This window comes from Mobula birostris, chromosome 6, assembly GCF_030028105.1.
Source record: "Mobula birostris isolate sMobBir1 chromosome 6, sMobBir1.hap1, whole genome shotgun sequence".
In the NCBI taxonomy this organism is placed as follows: Eukaryota; Metazoa; Chordata; class Chondrichthyes; order Myliobatiformes; family Myliobatidae; genus Mobula; species Mobula birostris.
This window is the reverse complement of record NC_092375.1, coordinates 23,368,950-23,392,717: the sequence shown is the minus strand read 5'-3', so window position 1 is coordinate 23,392,717 and position 23,768 is coordinate 23,368,950. Positions and strand designations below refer to the sequence as shown.

The following is a 23,768-nucleotide window of genomic DNA, read 5'->3' as shown; positions in this document are numbered from 1 at the left end:
TGAAGAGGAAAAAAATAGTTAAGACCAAAGTTGGGCCCTTGAAGACAGAAACGGGTGGATCTATTATGGGGAACAAGGAAATGGCAGACCAGTTGAACAGGTAATTTGGATCTGTCTTCACTAGGGAAGACACAAACAATCTCCCAGATGTAATTGTGGCCGGAGGACCTAAGGTAACGGAGGAACTGAAGGAGATTCACATTAGGCAGAAAATGGTGTTGGATAGACTGATGGGACTGAAGGCTGATAAATCCCCAGGGACTGATGGTCTGCACCCCAGGGTACTTAAGGAGGTGGCTCTAGAAATTGTGGACACATTGGTAATTATTTTCCAATGTTCTATAGATTCAGGATCAGTCCCTGAGGACTGGAGGGTAGCTAATGTTATCCCACTTTTAATGAATGGAGAGAGAGAGAAAACAGGGAATTATAGACCAGTTAGCCTGACATCAGTGGCGGAGAAGATGCTGGAGTCAATTATAAAAGATGAAATAGCAGTACATTTGGATACTAGTAACAGGATCGGTCCAAGTCAGCATGGATTTACAAAGGGAAAATCATGCTTGACTTATCTTCTGGAATTTTTTGAGGATGTAACTATGAAAATGGACAAGGGAGAGCCAGTGGATGTAGTGTACCTGGGCTTTCAGAAAGCCGTTGTTAAGGTCCCACATAGGAGATTAGTGGGCAAAATTAGAGCACATGGTATTGGGGGTAGGATACTGATATGGATAGAAAATTGGTTGGCAGACAGGAAACAAAGAGTAGGGATTAACGGGTCCCCTTCAGAATGGCAGGCGGTGACTAGTGGGGTACCACAAGTCTCGGTGCTGGGACCGCAGCTATTTACAATATACATTAATGATTTAGATGAGGCGATTAAAAGTAACATTAGCAAATTTGCAGATGACACAAAGCTGGATGGCAGTGTGAAATGTGTGGAGGATGTTGAGATAATGCAGGATGACTTGGACAGGTTGGGTGAGTGGGCAGATGCATGGCAGATGCAGTTTAATGTGGATAAATGTGAGGTTATCCATTTTGGTGGCAGGAACAGGAAGGCAGATTACTATCTGAATGGTGTCAAGTTAGGAAAAGGGGAAGTACAATGAGATCTAGGTGTCCTTGTTCATCAGTCACTGTAAGTAAGCATGCAGGTACAGCAGGCAGTGAAGAAAGCTAATGGCATGTTGGCCTTCAGAACAAGGGGAGTTGAGTATAGGTGCAAAGAGGTCCTTCTGCAGTTGTGCAGGACCCTGGTGAGACCACACCTGGAGTATTATGTACAGTTTTGGTCTCCAAATTTAAGGAAGGACATTCTTGCTATTGAGGGAGTGCAGCGTAGGTTCACGAGGTTAATTCCCGGGATGGCGGCACTGTCATATGTTGGAAGATTGGAGCGACTGGGCTTGTATACACTGGAATTTAGAAGGATGAGAGGGGATCTGATTGAAACATATAAGATTATTAAGGATTGTACATGCTAGAGGCAGGAAACATGTTCCTGATGTTAGAGGAGTCCAGAACCAGAGGCCACAACTTGAGAATAAGGGGTAGGCCATTTAGAACGGAGTTGAGGAAAACCTTTTTCACCCAGAGAGTTGTGGATCTGTGGAATGCTCTGCCTCAGAAGGCTGTGGAGGCCAATTCTCTGGATTCTTTCAAGAAAGAGTTAGATAGAGCTCTTAATGATAGTGGAGTCAAGGGATATGGGGAGAAGGCAGGAATGGGGTACTGATTGTGGATGATCAGCCATGATCACAGTGAATGGCGGTGCTGGCTCAAAGGGGCGAATGGCCTACTCCTGCACCTATTGTCTATTGTCTGTTGAAATAAAATTTGCATGTGCACATCAAATATTTTACCATCCAGAGTAGGAAAAAAAAAAGCATATGTTCAAGGTAGAATTCTTCAGTGGATATCTGGATTCTAAAGAAACCCAATATGCTAGAAACACACATAAAAGTTGCTGGTGGGTCTCTGCCCGAAACGTCGACTGTACCTCTTCCTAGAGATGCTGCCTAGCCTGCTGCGTTCACCAGCAACTTTGATGTGGGTTGCTTGAAATTCCAGCATCTGCAGATTTCCTCGTGTTTGTGCCAATATGCTAGAAATGTTTACTGAGAAGGGGTGCATCTATACTCAGAAATTAAAAACAGAGTTAATATTTTTGTCCTGGTAACCTATTCCTGACCTGAAATATTAATTCTGGTGTTCTCTTCATAGAAGCTATCTGATTAACTGAATACTTCCTACATTCTCACTTTGTGTATCAGGCTTTCAAAACCTATTTTTAAAAGTTGGCAATAGAGTTCAAGGAGATGTTCTTTAATAGGGTGAACTTTATATCAGAGTACAATGTATGGTATTGGTCTTATTTAAGGCAGGATGTGTTGGAAGCTGTTCAGGGGGTTGTTCAGGTGGCTGATATCCACTGAAGTTCAAAGGAACAAGATTGGTCTAGACTGAATAGAAGATACTAAGAGACCTTGGCAGCATAGGCATGGACAGGATGTTTCATAACAGTCATTGTTTAGGAATAAACAATTACTTATTTAGTATGGATCTGAGGGGAAACATGTTCTCCTCAGAGTGCTGTGGGTCTTTGCAATTCTCTTCCTCAAAGCACCGTGGAAGCAGCGTCACTGGTTGTTTTTTTTGGCAAAAGCAGATATGTACTTGTGGGTGGTGGGGTGGAGATATGTCTCTACCAAAGGAGGTGCAAGGCGAATCCTTCCCTCTGCTCACCTGCAGGTCATCCTTGGGCAAAGTAGAGCACCTGCTTAGCCCCCCCTCACCCCCACCCCCACCCGATTAATGTCACGTGGAACAGTGGGAGCAGGTGGCGGAGCTGGTAATCACAAGTCCTGGTTATGCGATCACTAACGCCAGGCAGACAATCTCTGAAGAAGATTGATAATGGCTGGGATCACCCATCTTGTAAAGACACTGCCCAGAAGAAGGCAGAAGCAAGCCACTTCTGTAGAAAAGTTTGCCAAGAACAATTATGGTCATAAGACCATGATCACCTATGTCATATATGGCAAAACACAAAATGCAGTTGATGATTTTATATATACGTGTGTGTGTGTGTGTGTGTGTGTGTGTGTGTGTGTATATATATATATATTTATATTTTGTGCCATGTCATGTGTGTATAGATATATACATTCTTGATTAGGAAGAGGGTACAAGGTCATCTGGAATGTAAGAGTGATTTTACCATCAGATGGTCTCATTAAATAGCAGAGCTTGAAGAGCCTTTTGCATAGTCCTGCTCCTGACTCCTTTGTGTTAACGTTATTGTAAATTTTTCTTCCATTTTCCCAGTCTTGTTGGGTCTCGATCCTGGAGTTCCCTACCCGATAGCGCATTAAGTTTACTCTCATTGGGAAGGCTGCAACTGTGCTAAGGCAGAGTTTCAGAGCTAACTTCTCGAAGGCAGTAAAGATGGTCACTAAATGCTGAGCATTCTAGCCATGGCCATAAGCCTATAAAACAGCAATAAAGTTGACCTTCCAGATCGGTATCCTGCACTGAGCATCAATTTCACAGGATCTTCTGGCAAGTAGCGAGACTACGTCTCAGGCAAGAAGGAAGCTGATTTAAATGCAGTCCGTACACCAGTGACCTTATCAGTCCTAGTTTTAATATGAACTTGTGCATAAAGAGACTACCGTTGAGTGGAAATAGAGGTGCAAAAGGGCCAGGAAAGCACAGTTTGAATTTTATGAATCATTTTATGTTCCAGGAGCAGCGAGGTGTTTCTCCCTGCTGTAGAAGACAAATTTGGGATGTGTCCTTGTCTGGTCCTCCCTCCCTTGTTACTGCACCACAATGGTGGTTGAAGCCTTCTCACTACCTTGTTGCAACTCCTTACCTCCAGCTGCAAACTGTTCCTGCAAGAGCTCTGTCTTGCTCTGCTTGAATTAGCTGTCACAATTCCCACAAAGAAACAGTAACTACATTTTGGCACGTTAGCGTAGGGAATGGCGTGATAGTGTAGTGCTTAGCACAACGCTTAACAGTGCAGGCGACGCAGGTTCAATTCCTGCCACTGCCTATAAGGAGTTTATACGTTCTCTCTGTGTTCCTCTGGGTTCCTCTGGGTTCTCCAGTTTCCTCCTGGTTCTCCAGTTTCCTCCTGGAACCGCTTGGTAGGTTAACTGGTCATTGTAAATTGTCCCGTGATTAGGCTAGGATTAAATCAGGGGATTGCTGGGTGGCATGGCTCAAAGGGCTGGAAGGGCCTATTCTGAGTTGTATCCCAATAAATAAATGTCAGAAGTATTCATCAGCTGGGGTGTCCTCAGGTTGTATAAAGTGCCATAAAAATGCAAGTATCTATCCATTAGATTTTATCCTGGGCAGCTTTGCTTGTGCATCCAGGTTGATTTGCACCACTGCTGTATTATTTGTGGTGCTTTGGTGGAGTGTACATTTTATGATATTGTACTGTTCATCCTCCAAATATTTGCTGAAATATTAATTAAAGGAGAAAGGAACCCTAAGGGGAGAACCTGGAGTACAAAGCACTGCCAGGCTTCCATTATTCAACAAGGAACTGAAAAAATACAACTCCTTTATTCCAGGATATTTCTTTGATTTAGTAAGTTATTCCCCTATCACCCATATTCATCCCTGAAGTACACATTGCACCTGAAATATATTATAGGTTAGCCTAAATATCTCTTGTAGGGACCCTCATCACTTCAATGGATATCAGCATTTTAAGGCACCTGACTGCATTATCAAACTGAGGGAAAGGTCATATCCAAGTTGTATTAGGTTTCCCCAGATATTTCCTGAGATATTCAAAATTCACCTGGACAACAAAGGAGAATAGAGAAAAATAGACTGCCCTTATTTCTGGCAAACACGAGGAAATCTGCAGATGCTGGAAACTCAAGCAACACACACAAAATGCTGGTGGAACGCAGCAGGCCAGACAGCATCCATAGGAAGAAGCACAGTAGACGTTTCAGGCCGAGACCTTTCGTCAGTCCTGATGAACGGTCTCGGCCAGAAACATCGACTGTGCTTTTTCCTATGGATGCTGTCTGGCCTGCTGCGTTCCACCAGCATTTTGTGTGTGCTGCCCTTGTTTCTGCCAAGTTGGTAATAAACAAATAGCAAATTTAGTTTTATGTTACCAGAGGTGTATATTTCCTTGCTTAACAAAAGGATATGGTTTTCTGTAATTTTTTTGTTGCAGGGGGTTTTATCAGTAGAAAAGACTGAGTGCAATATCGTATGGATATTATGGATACTATTGGCAAAGAGTGATGCTAGTGGGTGTGACACTATTGTAGTTCAGGTACAGTGTCCGACTTCAATTCTGGTGTCATCTGTAAGGAGTCTGTACATCCACCCCATGGAATGTGTGGGTTTTTCCAGGGTGCTCTGGTTTCATCCCACGGAACAAAGACATACCAAGTAGGTTAATCAGTCATTGTAAATTATCCTATGATTAGGTTAGGGTTAAATTGGGGTTATCAGGGGTTGCAGGGCAATACAGCTTGAAGGGCCAGAAGGGCCTACTTTGCACTCTATATTGAAGTGAATTGAATTGACTTTGTTACTTGCATCCTTCACATACGTAATGAGTAAAAATCTTTATGTTATGTCTCCATTTAAATATGCAATTTACAGTACTTTGTGATAAATAGTATGTACAACAGGACAGTCAATATAACATAGAAATACAATTGCGTCAGCGTGAATTAATCAGTCTGATGGCCTGGTGGAAGAAGCTGTCCTGGCGCCTGTTGGTCCTGGCTTTTATGCTGTGGTACCGTTTCTCAGATGGTATTAGCTGGAACAGTTTGTGGTTGGGGTGGCTCAAATCCCCAATGATCCTTTGGGCCCTTTTTACACACCTATCTTTGTAATTGTCTTGAACAGTGGGAAATTCACATCTATAAATGTGCTGAGCTGTCCACACCACTTTCTGCAGAGTCCTGAGATTGAGGGAAGTACAGTTCCCACACCAGGCAGTGATGCAGCCAGTCAGGATGCTCTCAATTGTGCCTCTGTAGAAAGTTCTTAGGATTTGGGGGCCCATACCAAACTTCTTCAACCATCTGAGGTGAAAGAGGCGGTGTTGTGCTTTTGTCACCACAAAGCTGGTATGTACAGACCATGTGAGATCCTTGGTGATGTTTATGCCAAGGAACTTGAAACTGTTCACCCTCTCAATCCCAGATCCATTGATGTCGATAGTGATCCATTCCTCTTGTAGTCCACAACCAGCTCCTCTTGTAAAACCAAAAATAAAATAAACTATTTGTTATAGTGGGAAATATGTGTTTGTCCATTGTCGACGTCGATGAGGACCTCGACACCATTATGATGGTGTTGAGACTAGCGCGTGATTTGGATTTAAGTGAGGGAGAGTTGCGCAGCGTCAGCCTCATTCTCTCTTCCCAATTCCCGTCTGGATCCAGTGGCAAGACAGAGTCTAGATGGCTGGAGATGGGACTAGGCGCAGTGGATGACCAGGACGTCTTCTGTGTCTTGTCCTGCTCTACATGCTCCACGACGCTTGCAGAGACCGCCTTCTTGACCGTTCGACCTTCCATTGGTCTTGTCCGCTCAATCCACCGGAGTCTGTCTTCACATGCTAGGATAGACATCTCCCTATCTCACCGAGGGTTTGAGACCCGTCGGCTACCCTCACCTGGTTTAGCCGGCTTGTCGAAGCCGTTGCCTGGGGTGTGGCCGCTGTCGCCTGCAAACAGCTACGGGGAGCCACAGGTGAGAGCTGAGTGCCAGGTGGGGACCAAAGGTGGACTAACCACCCTGAAAAGGATGTGACATGTCCCCCCACCAGAGGTGCTACCCCTCCCTATACACCCCAATATAATTATAAAGGTATATCAAGGACTTGTACCTTGAAGGGTCAATTGTATTTTGTGAAAATTTATAAATGAGCATTAAGGGATATCTGTACATGTCTCCAAGACTCAAGCTATTGCTAGCATAATCCTAGACACACAGCAGAAACCAGCCTATTGTTTTCTTTTGTTCTTTGGTGTCACATGCGAAGATTTCAAACAGAATCTCATTCAGTCCCCTTTTTTTGGTGCCAGGCACCAGGGAGTGTATACTGAAGACTATAAAAGAAAATGTTGCTGGGGTAGGGGGGTTGGTGGATTAACAAATGAGGAAAGATTGGTTAGGCTGGAGTTGAGCTCTTTGAAATAGACGTGTCAGAATTAATGGAAGGTCCCAACAGAGTGAAATTCAAAATTCAAAGTAAATTTATTATCAAAATGGGAATATGTCACCATATACCTGAGATTCATTTTCTTGCGGACATTCAATGTAGATACAAAGAAATGTATATTTAATATTTGAGTAATCTTTGAGCACTATTGTAAACGTTTTTTGATTCAGCATTCTTTTGTGTTTATATAATTCATTATTATTATACTGTTTGTACGAAGTACGTGAATGGCATATGTCTTCATGTCACCTTATCATTGTATGTGCATGCCTTACTTAAAGGGAAAATGAAACTAATGTACATGAGTTATTCAGGCCCCATGTTTTGCTTTTAATTAGTTTTGTGTTTTGGAGTTACAAAGTTAACAAGAAACACAATAGAATCAATGAAAAACTACACAGAAAAAGAATGAAGACAAACAACCAATCTGCATAAGAAGACAAACTACAATACAAAAAGAACAATAACAATAAATACAGTACAGTGCAAAGTCTTAGGCAAATACAGTATATATAGCCAGGGTACCTAAGACTTTTGCACGGTGCTGTATTTGTCAACATGGAGTGGAGAGTGAGTTTGTAAATCTGTCAGGAGCAAAGGATGATGGTGGAGTGCTGCGGGAGGGGTGAGGGGACAGGTGGCAGAGAAGGAGTGCCAGGGGTTGTGGGGTGGCTTTGCATGGGTGCAGATACACTCGGCTCTGAGACACCGGGAAGGTCATTTGATTCCAAACAATTGGTTTATTGACCATTACACAATGTCTCTTTGGTACTTCTCACTCCCTCCCCTTTCACAACCATGGTTCCCTTCTCCTTGACCCCTTACCACTCTCAGTCCACAATAGAGACTCATCTCAGAATCAGGTTTATCATCACTCTTGTGCGTCATATATACATGCCTAGGACTTGTGCACCGTACTGTAAATCAAAACTAACATTGAGAATGTGTGTTGTAGTGTCCTTGAAAGTGTGATCAAGCGATTTGGAACAAAATTGTTAAGGGGATTAGCAGGAAAGAGTCACATTGTCATAGAGTACAAGAACTTGACCCAATGCCCTTCAAGTGCCCATTACCTTTGAACTTGCACCAACTCCATTTTGTTCACTTGACAGAGAGACCAATAACCTGGAGTCATAGATTTAAGGTAACGGATGAAAGGACCAGCAAAGGTTGATGGGAAAACTGTTTCTCATCTAAAAATTGGTGAAGGTTCGTGAACTCGCCATGTGAATGAATGGTTGAAGCAAAATCACTTGTCAGAATTAAAATGTACTTGCTGGAAAGTATCATCCTGTGTAGCACCATTCACGAACCCATGGATCTTGGCATCTAATTAATTGCTTTTGAAATGTAGTCTCTCCTGTACTGTGAGGGCTCATGAAGTGCAGGGATCAAATCACTGTTTGATTAAGTGATGTTGGTTGAGTTGTCAATTTTGACCTGGTCAACAGGAAATCTCCACATCCCCATCTAATCTTCAAAGAGCTCAGGATTGAGGAAACTTGTTTTTTATCTTGTTTTCTGGGCTTTGAGTTTGCTGGTGAGACTCATGTGGGAACTTCGGACAGAAGAAGTGAGAGATGACAGATTATAAGACCATAAGGTGTAGGAGTAGAATTGGTCCATTTGGCCCATTGAGTCTGCTCTGCTATTCCATCGTGCCTGATCCTTTCTTTTCCTCCTCGGCACCACTCCCCAGCCTTCTCCTTTGATGCCATGTCCAGTCAAGAACCTATCAAGCTCTGCCTTAAGTATACCAAGCGACCTGGCCTCCACAACTGCCTGTGGTAATAAATTCCACAAATTCACCACCCTCTGGCGAGATAAATTTCTCCATATCTCTGTTTTAAATGGACACCGCTCTATCCTGAGGCTGTGCCCTCTTGTCCTAGACTCCTCCACCATGGGAAACATTCCCCACATCAACTCTGTCTAGGCCTTTCAACATTCAAAAGGTTTCAATGAGATCCTCCCCCCCCCCAGCCTTCTAAATTCCAGCGAGTATAGACCCAGAATTATCAAACGTTCTTCATATGATAACCCTTTCATTCCTGGAATCATCCTTGTGAACCTCCCCTGAACCCTCACTAATAACAGCATATCTTTTCCTAGGTGAGGAGCCCATAACTGTTCACAGTACCCAAGGTGAGGCCTCACCAGTGCCTTTATAAATCCACAGCATCACATCCCTGCTCTTGTATTCTAAACATCTTGAAATGAATGTGAACATTGTATTTGCCTTCCTCACCATCGACTTTACCTGCAAGTTAACCTTTAAGGTGTTCTGCACAAGGACTCCCAAGTCCCTTTGTATCGCAGATTTTTGGATTTCCTCCACTTTCAGAAAATAGTCTGCACATTTATTTCATTGACCAAAGTAGGAGAATTATACTTTGTATAATTATATAATATTATACTAGTGATTAAACAGCTACGTTCTTCCTCAATAAAATGGACACTCGAGTGTTTTGCTTTTGCTTTGTCTCATTGATTGGATGGACACCAACCATAGTGTGCTCGAAAGAAAAACATGCAACACATTCAAAGTGAATGGTATAACATAGACTATAGGATATTTTACATGTGCTAAAAGGAGTCCTCATTTTAACAGGTTCACTGAATGATTGCACCACCAATTTTGTCTCCATTTTGGGCTTAAGATTCTAGGCTCGACTGCATCACACAGAAATGCTGAAGGAACTCAGCTGGTCAGGCAGTATCTGTGGAGAGGAATAAAGAGTTAACATTTCAGGCTGAGACCCTCTATCAGGGGCTGATGACCATCCAGCATTTTGTGCATGCTACTTTGCATTTCCAGCATCTGCAGGATTTCCTGTGTTTCTGATTGACTGTATAACCTTTAGATCCAATGGCAAGAGTATTACTAACCTTGCCACATTTGAATACTTAGTAATGGAGTATAATATCACTGATTTATTAATGCAAGGATGTGAATGTTCTTCTGTTCCATGTTAAAACAGATTGCCTTGCCTTGTCTTGTTTCAGTTGCCAGTGAAGATCTGCAGTCCAGCTTATATTTTGTCAATGGATCTCTGCAAGAGGTAGTCTTCGCCAGTACCATGGGGACACTGTTATCATGCCCTGCATCAGGGAATCCCCCAGCAACACTGCGCTGGTACCACGCAACTGGAGAAGAGATGTACGACGTTCCAGGGATCCGGCAAGTCCATCCGAATGGCACTCTCCAGATCTTCCCCTTCCCTCCTTCAAGTTTTAATAACTTAATCCACGACAGTTTGTACTATTGCACAGCAGAAAATCCTTCAGGGAAAATTAGAAGTCAGGATATTCATATTAAAGCCGGTGAGTGGAATAAGAATGTTCTTGATGTAGCTGAGACAAGATGATCTGACTGGCTTGAAATGTTGGACATTTCTACATTGCCCTTGCATTCTAGTAGAATCACAGATGGGTACCACTTAGGTCATTTGATTATTTGGAGAATACCTGGAGGTCAAAGAAAGAACATGCAAACTCTGTGAGAGCACTGAGGTGAAGATTGAATTGGGCTGCTGGAATGGTGAGTCACCCGCGCAGTACTACAGCTCACAGCCCCACGAACCCACATTCAATCCTGACCTCAGTGTGGAGTTTGCACGGTCTCTTTCTGACCTCCTGGAATTCCTCTGAGTGCTCTGGCTTCTTCCTACATTCCAAAGATGTGGGTTTTAATCGGTTAACGGATCACTGTAAATTGCCACTGATGTGTAGGTAGGCTGTAGGGTCTGGAGAGATTTAACGGGAATGTAGGAAGAATAAAGAAGGATCGGTGTAAATTGATGCTTGATTGTTATTGTGGACTTGGTAGGTTGAAGTGCTAATCTATGTATTGTATGTCTTAGAGACATTCACCACTACAAAACAGAAATAGCTCTTTTGGCTCATCCTATTCATGCTGAACTGTAATTTTGCCTAGTCCCATTCAGCTGCACCAGGATCATAAACCTCTGTAGCTTTCTCCTCCATGTGCTTATTATCAAAGCTTCTCTTAAATGTTGCATTTGAGTCAGCATCCAACACTTCCAGAGGCAGCTCATTCCACACTTGTGCCAGCCCATGAGTGAAGAAGTTCCCCTTTAAATATTTCACCTTTCACCCTTAATCTATGACCTCTAGTCTTGCCCAGCCCTAGTGGAAAAAGCCTCTATCAAATCTCCTCTCATTCTCCTACACTCCAGGAAAATAAGTCCTAACCTATTCAACCTTTCCCTATAACTCAAGTCCCTTCAACATCCTTATAAATCTTCTCCATGCTCCTGCAGCTTTATTGATATCTTCCCTGCACATAGGTGACCAGGACTACACACAATACTTCAAATATGGCCTCACCAGCACCTCATACAACTTCAACATAACATCCCAACTCCTGTTCTTAATACCCTGGTATATGAAAGCCAATATGCCAAAAGCTCATTGCAACTCTGTCTACCTGTGATGCCACTTTCAAGGAATCGTGGATCTCTTTTTTCCTGGTTCAGTCATTTTTGACTGTCTCCTGTTATTCCCCTTAATTTTTTTTTTATCCAAGTTACTATTCAATTCCCTTTTTGCAAGTTTCTAATAAGAATCCACCACCCTATCAGGATGTGCATTCTGAACACAACTTGTCACATTAAAAAGACTTCTGTTTGTTCCTTTTCTGTTGCCAATTATGTCAACTGAGCATCCTTGAGTTACAACATACACTTGCCAGAGAAAATATAAAATTTTAGCAAATCCGGCAGTTGTGAAAAAGAGAAACACAGTTAATGTTGAAGATCAAAGACACTTCATTGGAGTAACAATTACCATGAAGTATTAAATTCCCCTTTCATCCTTGTTTTTTGTTCCAAGACTGCCTCTTTCATTCCTTTGCATAACTGAAGTCTCTCATCACAGTTGAGACCTTTCAAATATACAAACTGTGGTATGCAAAATTGAGGGGTATAGCTTAGAATAAATGCAAGCAGGCATTTTTCCATTGAGATTGGGTGGAACTAAGTAAAAGGTGAAGGGTGAAATATTTAAGGGTACTAGATGGGTTGGAGGGCATTTTTCTGTACTGTAATACTCTGTGACTCAATAAATGTACTCAGAATCCTCCCAAGTGTTTTAAACTCCTTCCTGAAGTATGGTTAATAGCGTTAACCAGGGTTTTATAAAGGTTGAGCACACTCTGTGCATCACTAAATAGTTGTTTTGGTCTACACAATGTTTTCCAGTCTCTCAGAGAAGTGGTAGCATAGTGGACTAGAAAAAAAGCCACGAGATCCCCATAAGCGTGCTCTGTCATTCAATAAAATCAATACTTACCCTGACATCAAGCCTCCCTTTCTGCCAGGTTGACCTTGGCCTGGAATACTCTTAATTGTTAAACATCCTCAGGCCCGTGAGGCTGACGTCATCACTTTAAGGAGGGAGATGTTCCCTTCCTTTCAGTTCAAAATGCCTAACCCCTGATGATGCCTCACTGCTCTGGTCAACCCCACATCCATCTTGAGGAAATAGCTCTTTGCATCTACCTTATGGATTCATCTCAGAATCTGGTATGTCTAGAACTGCCGTGAGAGTTCAAATGCTGCCATGACAATGAAATACAAACATGAGAAAATCTGCAGATGCAACAGGCACAAAATGCTGGGGAAACTCAGCAACCAGGCAGCATCTATGGAAGAGTTCCTGCATTTTATGACTGTGCAATCATCACATTGTTTAAAAAAAACTATTTACAAATACTATTCTATAAAAGAAACCTACTCTTTTGTAATTGGGGGGGAAAAAAAAGAAAAGCTTAAAAGGAACTTAAACCCTAAGTTGCAGGAGGCAGGAAAATGGGTGACTGTCAGGAGAAGGAAGGAAATGGGCAGCCAGTGCAGGGTACCCCTGTGACCGTCCCCCACTATAATAAGTATATCGCTTTGGACACAGTCGAGGGAAATGACCTACCAGAGGGTGCTGCAGTGGCTTGGTCTTTGACACTGAGCCTGGCTCTGTGGCTCGGAACGGAAGGAGGGGAGAAGAGGACTGCAGTAGTGATGGGGGATTCCATAGTTAGAGGAGTAGAAACAAGATTCTGTGGATGTGAAAGAGACACCCAGATGGTATGTTGCCTCCCAGGTGCCAGGGTCAAGGATGTTCCAGATCGCGTCCACCTGGATCATTGGGATCTTTCCTGGGAAAGGTATGACCTGTATGAAAGGGATGGGTTACACCTGAACCTGAGGTGGGGGGACCAATATCTTTGTGGGCTGATTTTTTTCAAGCTGTTGGGAGGGGTTTAAATTAATTTAGTCGGGGGGGGCGCGAAAGGGAACTGGGGTGATAGGGTTGAGAATCGGGCAGTTAGTATACGAGCAGATGCAGTGTGTAGTGAGACTGTCAGGAAGGACAGGCAAATGACAGGAACTCATTGAGGAAATAATAAGCAGGATAGACAAAGCAGAATTGGTGGATGTTTTTACTTAGATTTTCAGAAGGCCTTTGACAAGGTGCCACACATGAGGCTGTTTAACAAGATAAGAGCCAGTGATATTGCAGGAAAGATGCTGGCATGGATAGAGGATTGACTGGTTAGCAGAAGGCAATGAGTGTGAAAAAAGGGAGCCTTTCCTGGTTGACTCTTGTTGACTCGTGGTGTTCTGCAGCAATCAGTGTTGGGACTGCTTCTTTTTGCATTATATGTCAATGTTTCGGATGACAGAATTGATGATTTTGTAACCATTTGCAGATGATACAAAGACAGGTTGAGAAGCAGGTAGTGTTAAGGAAGCAGGGAGATTGCAGAAGGACTTGGGCAGATTAGGAGAATGGCAAAGAAGTGGTAGATGGAATACAGTGTTGGGAAGTGCATGGTCATGCACTTCGGTAGAAGGAATAAAAGGGTAGACTATTTTCTGAATGGGGAGTAAATTAAAAAATCCGAGGTGCAAAGGTCCCTAAAGGTCAACTTGCAGGTTGCAGAGGTGGTGAAGAAGGCAAATTCAATGTTAGCTTTCATTTCAAAAGGACTGGAATATAAATGCAAGGATATAACGCTGCGGCTTGATAAGCCACTGGTGAGGCCTCATTTGGAGCATTGTTAGTAGTTTTAGGCCCCTTCTCTAAGAAAGGTGGTGCTGGCACTGGAGAGGGTTCAGAGGACGTTCTTAAGAATGATTCTGTGAATGAAAGGGTTATTGTATGAGGAGAGTTTGATGGCTTTGGACCTGTACTTGCTGGAGTTTAGAAGAATGAGAGAGCTTTCATTGAAACCTATCACATTTTGAAAGGTCTATGTAAAGACGATGTTTCCAACAGTGAGGGAGCTTAGCACCTAAAGGTACAGCCTCAGAAGAGGGGGATGGCCATTTAGAATGAAGATGAAGAGAAATTTTCCTAGCCAGAGGTTAGTGAATCTGTGGAATTCGTGCAGGTTATTGGGTGTATTTAAGATGGAAGTTGATAGGCTCTTGATTGGTCAGGACATGAAAGGTTACAGGGAGAATTGGGTTGAGAGCGAAAATGGATCAGTCATGATGAAATGGCAGAGCAGAGTCCAATGGACAAAATGGCCTAATTCTGCTGATTTGTCTTATGTCATGAACCACTCTGACTAATAAAAATCTGGGGGAAAAGTCAGAAATACTGGAAGTTCATCACAGGTTCTTCAGTGATTAAGATTCTAGGAGGGACTCTTTTCTAAAATGTGCTTGAGAACTGAGCATTATGAATGAGGCATTTACCATTCATTTTTTTGTGACTTTGAAGTCTTTTAGTGCAGTTAATAGTATTAGAATTGAAAGTACACTCATTCATCTTCTAACAACTTAGCTGCTGCTCCTATGTAATTGCATTTTACGGAATCTCTTAAAGCAGTTAATCATCTTTCCTTGTTTTGGATCTTTTACAACTTCCTGTGTATTTCCTGCATTTTGTTTCTTTCTCCTTGCAGTGAGGAGATGTTCACTTCCATTGACCCACTCCTGGTTCCTCCACAGATGCTACTTAGCCCATTGAGTTCTTCCTTTTTTTGTTCACTCGCTTTGCCTAGTCTAATCACCGATGAAGGGGCAATTCACTAAATTACAGTACCACCAGTATTTCGGTTTCACAGTGAAAGATCCCCTGGAAAATCAAGAGGAAATCCAGTGGGAGCAACACACAAAATGCTGGAGGAACCCAGCAGGTCAGGCAGCGTCTATGGAGGAAAATGGACAGTTGATGTTTCTGCTTAGTCACATGGTCTTAATGCACAGCTTAATAACGTGTGTACGTTATGTCCAGTTCCATTTATTTATTTATTTAGAGATACATTGCAGAACAGTCCCATCAGTCCCAATGCTCCACGCTGCCCAGGATTCCTCCCATTTAACCTTAGCCTAATCACAGGACAATTTACAATGACCAATTAACCCTAACTGGTGCGTCTTTGGACTGTGGGAGGAAACCAGAGCACCTGGAGGAGACGGAGAGAATGTCGTGCTAACAGCTTATGCTACCGTGATGCCTCAAATTCTAAAAGTAGAAAGGATTAACTTCATTCACCAAATACGTACATTTACGTGTATTAGAAATTTGCTGTGGTATGTTGCCGTGATATGCAACAAAAAGCAACATTCAACAATGATAAGAGTAAAGAACAGCTATGGAATAAAATGTGCAGAAATACTAGCATGTGTTTAAAGTTCAGTTGTATTGACTTCATTGGAGTGCATCGTATAGAATGTGTAAGAATCATGTGAGTCGAGAAAGTATACAGTACAGATATAGTAGATCTAGTAATACTTAAGAAGGAAGTTCCAGTTCAGTGCCTTTACTCAGTTTAAGCTCTGGAATTCCATCTTTAAGCTACACTATCATTCTAACTCAATTTATATTTCTTCAAGACTTGCCTCTATGACCAAGCTTTATATCACCTATTCCCTTAATTTGCTCAGACTCAGTTATTGCTTGGGATACTTTAATGTGAAAGAAAGTTGCTGTCATTTATTAAACTGCTTGACAACACCAACTCAAGCCTGTTTTTTGTTCTTAGTCTTAAGAGAGCCCTATACGGTCCGTGTGGAGGACCAGAAAGCCATGCGAGGGAACATAGCAGTCTTCAAGTGCATTATCCCCTCCTCTGTGGAGACTTATATCACTGTAGTGTCATGGGAGAAAGACACAGTCTCACTTGTCTCAGGTAAGGTCACATTTATTTCCTTTACAACATTCTGTAAGGTAAATAATAGTTAAAAGATATTCTTTGATTATGGCAAATGCTGCAGATGTCTTCCCAGGGGAATGAACGATATTTAATTAATTGGATTTGGGTTGAAGTTTAAGAGATGTTGTTTTCCCTCTCTGACATTTTCAATTTTCCATAATCTTTCAAGAGTTAAGTGAGCATTAATTCATGAAATTAAGAAAACTAGTTATTAAGTATTGCACATTCTATTTCTTGGAGAATGTTATTGACAATTTTTGTCCTAGTGATAAATAACACTAAAGGTTTTGTGTTGTAATGTTGTGCAATGGATATCACAAATCCTTTGGTGAATGTCTGTGTGCTGCAGTCAGTGGCATTTTGCCCTGTGTTTGGTGTGGGTCTGTGTTTTATCTTTGAACTAATACTGCCTCTCAGTCATCTTGATGGTTAATGTTAATGTGTGGCTGGGGTTGAACAGTTGGAATGGTTGAAGGATTGATATGTTTCACACACTAATTTGCTCATAATGCATGCTATTTGCTTTCAATTCCTTGCTGATTCAGAATTTATGAGCCTGGGATTGCGGGAGTGATAGACAGCCATAATCATGTATCTAAACACCTGAAACAATGGGAAGAGGTGCAACACTTTCGTGACATTTTTAAACTAAAGCACTAGTATAACATTCCTCCGGCTGTTCTGCATTAATGATGGAATGAATTAGCAGGTTACATTTGAAAGTGCATATTTTTATTTGGTTGAATATCATAGTTCGCCTACACTGACATATACGTTTATGGTAAGAAGGGAGAATTTGTTTCAACCAATTGCTGGATAGCATTGTCAAATACTAAAACTCTGTATGTGTCCATAAGTTCAATATATGTGCCAGTATCTACTTCCGAGAGCCCTGGCTGAATGGCTTTCATTTGGTGGAGGAACTAGAGGATACGGTTTTGTTTCATGATTTTTTTCAGGAGTGGAGTCTTCTCGCATTATTACAAAGTTTGTACAAACATACATGTATTCAAGGTTCCTGCACATTTTGTATCTGCAATCAAAAGCTTTCTCTTGGCTTTGCTGTGTGCAGGCCTGGTGAATGCTGGGTACTCATTTTAAACCCGGCGGTATGTGACGGCCTGCTTAACCCTTTCAGTGTCAAATGATTATCCCAATCTGCTTTCCAACAAAGGACACAGCCTGTGAGTGAACATTTGCAATGCTCATCCTAGCAGCAGAAATGTGGTTGCTAACCTCCTCAATCAATGGGTCTTGATTGCATGATGAAACAATGCAGAAGATATGAATCCTAGAATTTGTTCAGAAAACTGAGAGAAAAAAGAACTTCAAAGCCACTGGGAAATCTAGTCTCTAATTCTTGCTGCCTCAGGAAGGTAGCACACTAATCAAAGACCCTCCCACCCTGGACATTCTCCTTTCTTCCCCCTCCCATTGGGTAGAAGATTAAAAAGCCTGAAGCATGTACTACCAGGCCTAAGGACGATTTCTACCCTGTCGTTATGATGGTCCGCTGGTACCACAGGATGGACTCTTAACTTCACAGTCTACCTTGTTATGATCCAGCACCTTGTTTACCTGCACACTGCACATCCCCGCAGCTGTTACACCTTATTCTGTTGTCATTTTTTTACCTCAATGCGTTGTGCAATGATTTGATTTGTACAAGACAATTGTTCACCGTACATGTGACAACAACAAATCAAATACAATTCCAAAAATCCTCCTCCTCTTTTGTGACCAGGGTAAGAACGGCTGAGGGGATCACTGGGGTCTCTCTCCCATTCTTAGGGGACATTTATCAGGAGCACATTAGGAGTACAAACACATCCATCCAGGAGTGCCTTGCCTTGCCTTTGATGAGCCAGAATTAGTTTGGTGTTTAAACAATAGTAATCAGGGAAAAAAAGGAGCACATTCTAACGAGGAATTCCACTGTATTGATCCCAGCAATTCAGCCTTTCAAAGCCAGATTCATTTAAAATTTTCCAATATTGCAGGCCCAACAATATATGGACCAGTCAATAAAAGCTCCTTTCTATTTTCCATCAGTTCCTCTGTCAATGCTTAGTGTATTGGGGAAACTGACCCTTTGTACAGGGGAGGGAGGGGAAGAAAAGACTTCTAATTCCGTTTTGCAGAATTATTCCTGATGACATAATCCCTTTTATTGATCTGCCGCAGATATTTATTATAGCTGAGGTCCAGTGGTACTGCGGTCGGCAAACAAATTGAGTTTGATTTAATGGAGGTTATAATCTCTTGCCTTTGGTTGAACGCTTATAAATATGACCAACATTAAAGCCCCTTGAGGAAATATTTTAAACAGGCATGTGTCAAGCCAAGTCTTTAAGGGCTTTAAATGCCAAAGGTCAGTGGAGCATCTGGCATATGTTGTGAATGGTTAGACACAAGTAAGAATGATTGCTAATTGTTCAATTATTACTATTGTTTTTGATGCATTTTATTCAATTAGCTAATGGGCTGAAGGTTATGTTAATGTTCTTAATAAATGAAAGCTATAAATTTAGGATTATTGGCATCTTTAAAGAGAGCATGCCTTAGGGACTGTTAAAATGGGCATTATAAAAATATTCAAAGGACTTTTTCAACAAAATGTGGTTTACTCTTCAGTTGTAGATATTGCCATAACTTCCAGTTTGAACTTGTCAGATCAAACACTGGCAATATTATTGACAAAGTTGAGAAGTGAAGGCTCACCTTAACTCCTCCCTCCCTTCTCCAGCTCAGAGGTTTTGAGTTATTGCAAAGCAGCCCATTTTTGTGTGATGCAAAGTCAGCTGAGTGATGAGGTGAATGAAGGCATGCAGGCTACAAGTAGAGGATAATCATTTGGAGCCATAATGCATCTTGATTGCCGTAGCAACAAAGGCAAGGCATGCAAAAACAAGGAGGTAGGTTGAACTTTCCTAAAGCATTGTTTAAACTAAAAGTTGAGCAATGCATCCAATTCTGGTCACTAGACTACAGGAAGGATGTAAAGCTGCTAGATAGAGCACAAACGAGATTTCCTGCAATGTTTCCAAGAATAAGGATTCAGCCATGAAGTTGTACAGGAGAACCTGTGCCTGTCCTCCTAAGCAATGAAGAATGTGAAGAGTCTTGACAGAAGGAACAAGGTGTTGATGAATTCCTTTTGGTGGACAGTTCATGGGCAAGGAACTACAGATATGAAGTGAGCAGCACAAGACACATAGATGTGAGGAATAAATTGTTTTCACTGTAAGATTCGACAAACTCACTGTCTGTAAAAATGCTGGAAAGAGAGTCAGTCAGGTTTTCAAAGGGGACTTGGATGGACTCTGAATGGAAAATCATCTAGAGGGTTACAGACAAGGAGTTGAGAATTGGATGTACTAGACTAATGCAGATATCCCACCTCTCCCAGAAGTTCCGGGAGTCTCCCGCATATTAATAGTGGCTCCCTGATGCCCACAAATCATATACAATATCACGGAACTCAATTTTTTTGAAAGTGAGCGAAAGAAAGCAAGCGAGAGTGCGCGAGCGACCACGAGAGAGAGATAGAGCACAAGCGAGAGCGCACCATGGCAGGGTGTTCCAAAAAAAATATAAAACGTACGTCACCCCAGACTACACTAAAGTGTACCCCTGCCTAATAGGGGTCAAAATAATGACAGTGTTGCTCGCTGCACTGTTTACACAGTGACTTTTCTATTGCCCATGGTGGGTTAAAATGCAAAAGGTATGTTGAGGTGAGTTTAACAGGTGTCATTCATTCATTAGCATAGCTAACGTTATTTAAACTAACTGGCCAGCTGCGAAGGAGCTACTCTATTGCAGACATCACACCTCTCCCGGAAGTCTCCAGCAAATTGATGGCGCTACCTCCCTGAAATGGGTTTTTGCAGGGTGGGATGTCTGCTAATGCCAACATAGGCCCACTGTTTTGAATGATGATTTACACTCCTATCATCTGGTAGGTGCTACAGGAGCCTCCACTCCCGCACCAGCAGGCACAGGAAGAACTTCTTCCCTGAGGCTGTGACCTTGCTGAACCTCACATCACAACGCTAAGTAGATTGCACCCATATTGTACTGTCTCAGTACTTTTATATTTGTGTGCTGTAGCACTTACTTTTTATTCGCAGTTATTTTGTAAATAACACTATTCTTTGCATTTCTGGTTAGATGCTAACTGCATTTCATTGGCTTTATATCTGTACTCAGCACAATGACAATAAAGTTGAATCTAATCTAATCTATGCTGTATCAGAATATGGCTTCAAGGTATTAAATTCTCAGATGTTTACACCTCCAACCTCTTTGTTGAGTCCTAGACATTCTTTCAGAGCTCAAGCAACATGCTTAATCAGATAACGCACAATAGTGATCAGTGAACACAGTCAGGATGCAACAATGATAAGCTCAGAAAGCAGACTATGTCTTCAAAAGCTGCATTGTCTTCACAAAACAGTCTTCACTCTGTTGACAGGCATAGGGCATTCTGAGAAAGTGTATTCAATTTTGGGATTTATGTTCCCATCCTTCTCTGTAGAGAACAATAATTTTTATATTAAATGTGTCTTCGTTATCTCCAGAATATTAGGATTTTTCATATTATCCTTTTGGGAATGAAAGTCTTACCGTACAGGGAGCATTTGATGATCTGGGCCTGTACTCACTGGAATTTAGAAGAATGGGGGGGAATCTCTTTTGAAATCTATCAGAAGTTGAAAGGCCTCGATAGAGTGGGTGTGCAGAGGATGTTTTCTATTGTGGGGGGAGTATCGGACCAGAAGGCAAAGCCTCAGAGGGATATCCATTTGGAACAGAGATGAGGAAGAATTTCTTTAGCCAGGAGTGATGGAATTCATTGCCAGAGATGGCTGTGAAGGGCAGATCACTGGGCGTATTTAAGGTGGAGACTGATAGGCTCTTGATTAAGCAAGATATGAAAGATTACGGGGAAAAGGCATGAGAATATGAGAATAGGGCTGAGAGGGAAATGGATCAGCCATAATGAAATGACAGAGCAGAGTTGATGGGCTAAAAGTCCCAATTCTGCTCCTTGTACTATGGTCTTATGGAGATCTTTATTTGGATGTTGGGGTTGGGTACGTTGATTTGAAGCAGTGATCCAACTGGTGATTTCTGACAACAAATTGACCTCTCCCAATCCCAGGGATCTTTCTTCTACATCCCAGACTATGGACATTCTAGGCAAGCCCAGAATTATTGCCTATCAATCATTGCCTGGAACCTGCTCATCTATTTTAGAGGGTGGTCAGGTGTCAACCATATTACCAAGCTTAGGCCTTCCTGTAGTGGCTTGGGAGTATATCACTGTCAGATGTCACCAACTCTATCCTTAACAATTTCTCTGGGCTTCCTTTGTATATACAGCATGTAAAAGAGCTTACCAGACAGCCTTTCAAAATATCCTCAACTGCTGGGACAGCCAGGAGCTGCAAATAAAAGAAGAGAAAGCACTCTCCTTCTTCCCTTTTAATTACACTGATTTTAGGTAAATCCTCATTTTTTCATTCAGAGATCCTCACAGTAACAGGCACTTTCAGCCCAACGAGCGTGAGCCACCCAATTACACCCATGTGACCAATCAACCTACTAACCCATATGTCTTTGGAATGTGGGAGGAAACCAGAGCACACAGAGGAAACCCACATGGTCATGAGGAGAACGTACAAACTCCCTGCAGACAGTGTGATGGTTGCATAGTGGCTCGCACAACGCTTTACAGTACTAGTGACCCAGGTTCATTTCCCACCACTGCCTGTGAGGAGTTCATACGTTCTCCCGGTGACTCCAGTTTCCTCCTACAGTCAAAGACGTACTGGTTGGCAGGTTAATTGGTCATTGTAAATTGTCCTGTGATTAGGCTAGTGTTATTAGGTGGGTTGCTGAGTGGTGTGGTTCGAATTAAATTAAATTGACTTTATTACTTACATCCTTCATATACATGAGTAAAAATCTTTATGTTACGTCTCCGTTCAAATGTGCAATGTATAATTATAGAAATTTACAATAAATATTTACAACAGAATAATCAATATTAAATAGAAATATAGTTCTGTCAATATGGATTAATCAATCTGAAGACCTGGTGGAAGAAGCTGTCCCAGAGCCTGTTGGTCCTGGCTTTCATACTACGGTACTATTTCCCGGATGGTAGCAGATGGAATAGATTGTGGCTGGGGTGACTCGGGTCTCAAACGATCCTTTGGGCCCTTTTTACACACTTGTCCTTGTAAAAGTCCTGTATAGTGGGAAGTTCACATCTACAGATGTGCTGGACTGTCCACACCTCTCTCTGCAGAGTCATGATATTGAGGGAAGTACAGTTCCCATACCAGGCAGTGATGCAGCCAGTCAGAATGCTCTCAATCGTGCCCCTGGAGAAAGTTCTTAGGACTTGGGGGCTAAACTTCTTCAACCGTCTGAGGTGAAAGAGGAGCTATTGTGCCTTTTTCACCACACAGCGGGTATGTACAGACCACGTGAGATCCTCAGTGATGTTAATGCTGAGGAACTTGAAGCTGTTCACCCTCTCGACCGCAGATCCATTGATGTCAATAGGGGTTAGTCTGTCTCCATTCCTCCTGTAATCCACAACTAGTTCCTTTGTTTTTGCGACATTGAGGGAGAGAATGGCCAGAAGGGTCTATTCTGCAGTGTTTCAACAAAAAAAACAGTGGAATTGAACCTGGGTCACTGGCTTAGTAATAGTGCTGTACTAACCACTAAACTACATTCCTATATTTACATCATTGATATTGGTTCATTCTCTGCTCCCCTTGATCAGTGTCATTACCTGGCTAAAAGCATGTGTATTATTTTGAATGAGTTTCAGGTCCACAGCGGCTGAATTACAGAGAGCAATCAATACAATGTTAACAGAGCCTCTCCATGAATCTTATTTCATATTGGATTTCAAAATTGGTTGTCCTCAGCGGACTGTCAGTATGAATATTTCTTTAAATTTACAATGGTCAGAAAACAAATTAGATTTTTTCGTCAGTCGTGAGTGGTTGCATACTAAGTTAGGAGAACATGACACACTGTAGATCCTTTGGAATTCTGTGCCTGCTAATTCACGGCCGTGCGGAGCAGACCTGAACAACTAAAGACAAGGTGGTAGTAATGAAGACACCTAGCTATGCACCAGCAGAATCAGCGTTCTGAGGATTTTTGCAAAAACGATGAGTACAATTGAAACCCAATATATTGCGTGTGATAGTAGCGTTGCAGTTAGCAAAACATTATTACAGTGCCAGTGACCCAGATTGAATTCTGCTGCTGTCTGTAAGAGGTTTCTACATTCTCCCTGTGGCCTTTCCCAGGATGCTCCAGTTT

At 42.1% G+C, this 23,768-nt stretch overlaps 1 protein-coding gene across 1 annotated transcript in view; it reads left to right on the top strand.

Moving 5' to 3' along the window:
- Window positions 1–10,197: 10,197 nt before the first annotated feature.
- The window catches only part of LOC140199708 (cell adhesion molecule DSCAM), a 652,770-nt gene continuing 639,199 nt past the window's right edge, over window positions 10,198–23,768 (top strand). The window contains exons 1-2 of the mRNA XM_072262186.1: window positions 10,198–10,552; window positions 16,242–16,388. Of these exons, the coding sequence (XP_072118287.1) occupies window positions 10,198–10,552; window positions 16,242–16,388 (502 nt within the window). The remainder of the gene's footprint in view (window positions 10,553–16,241; window positions 16,389–23,768) is intronic.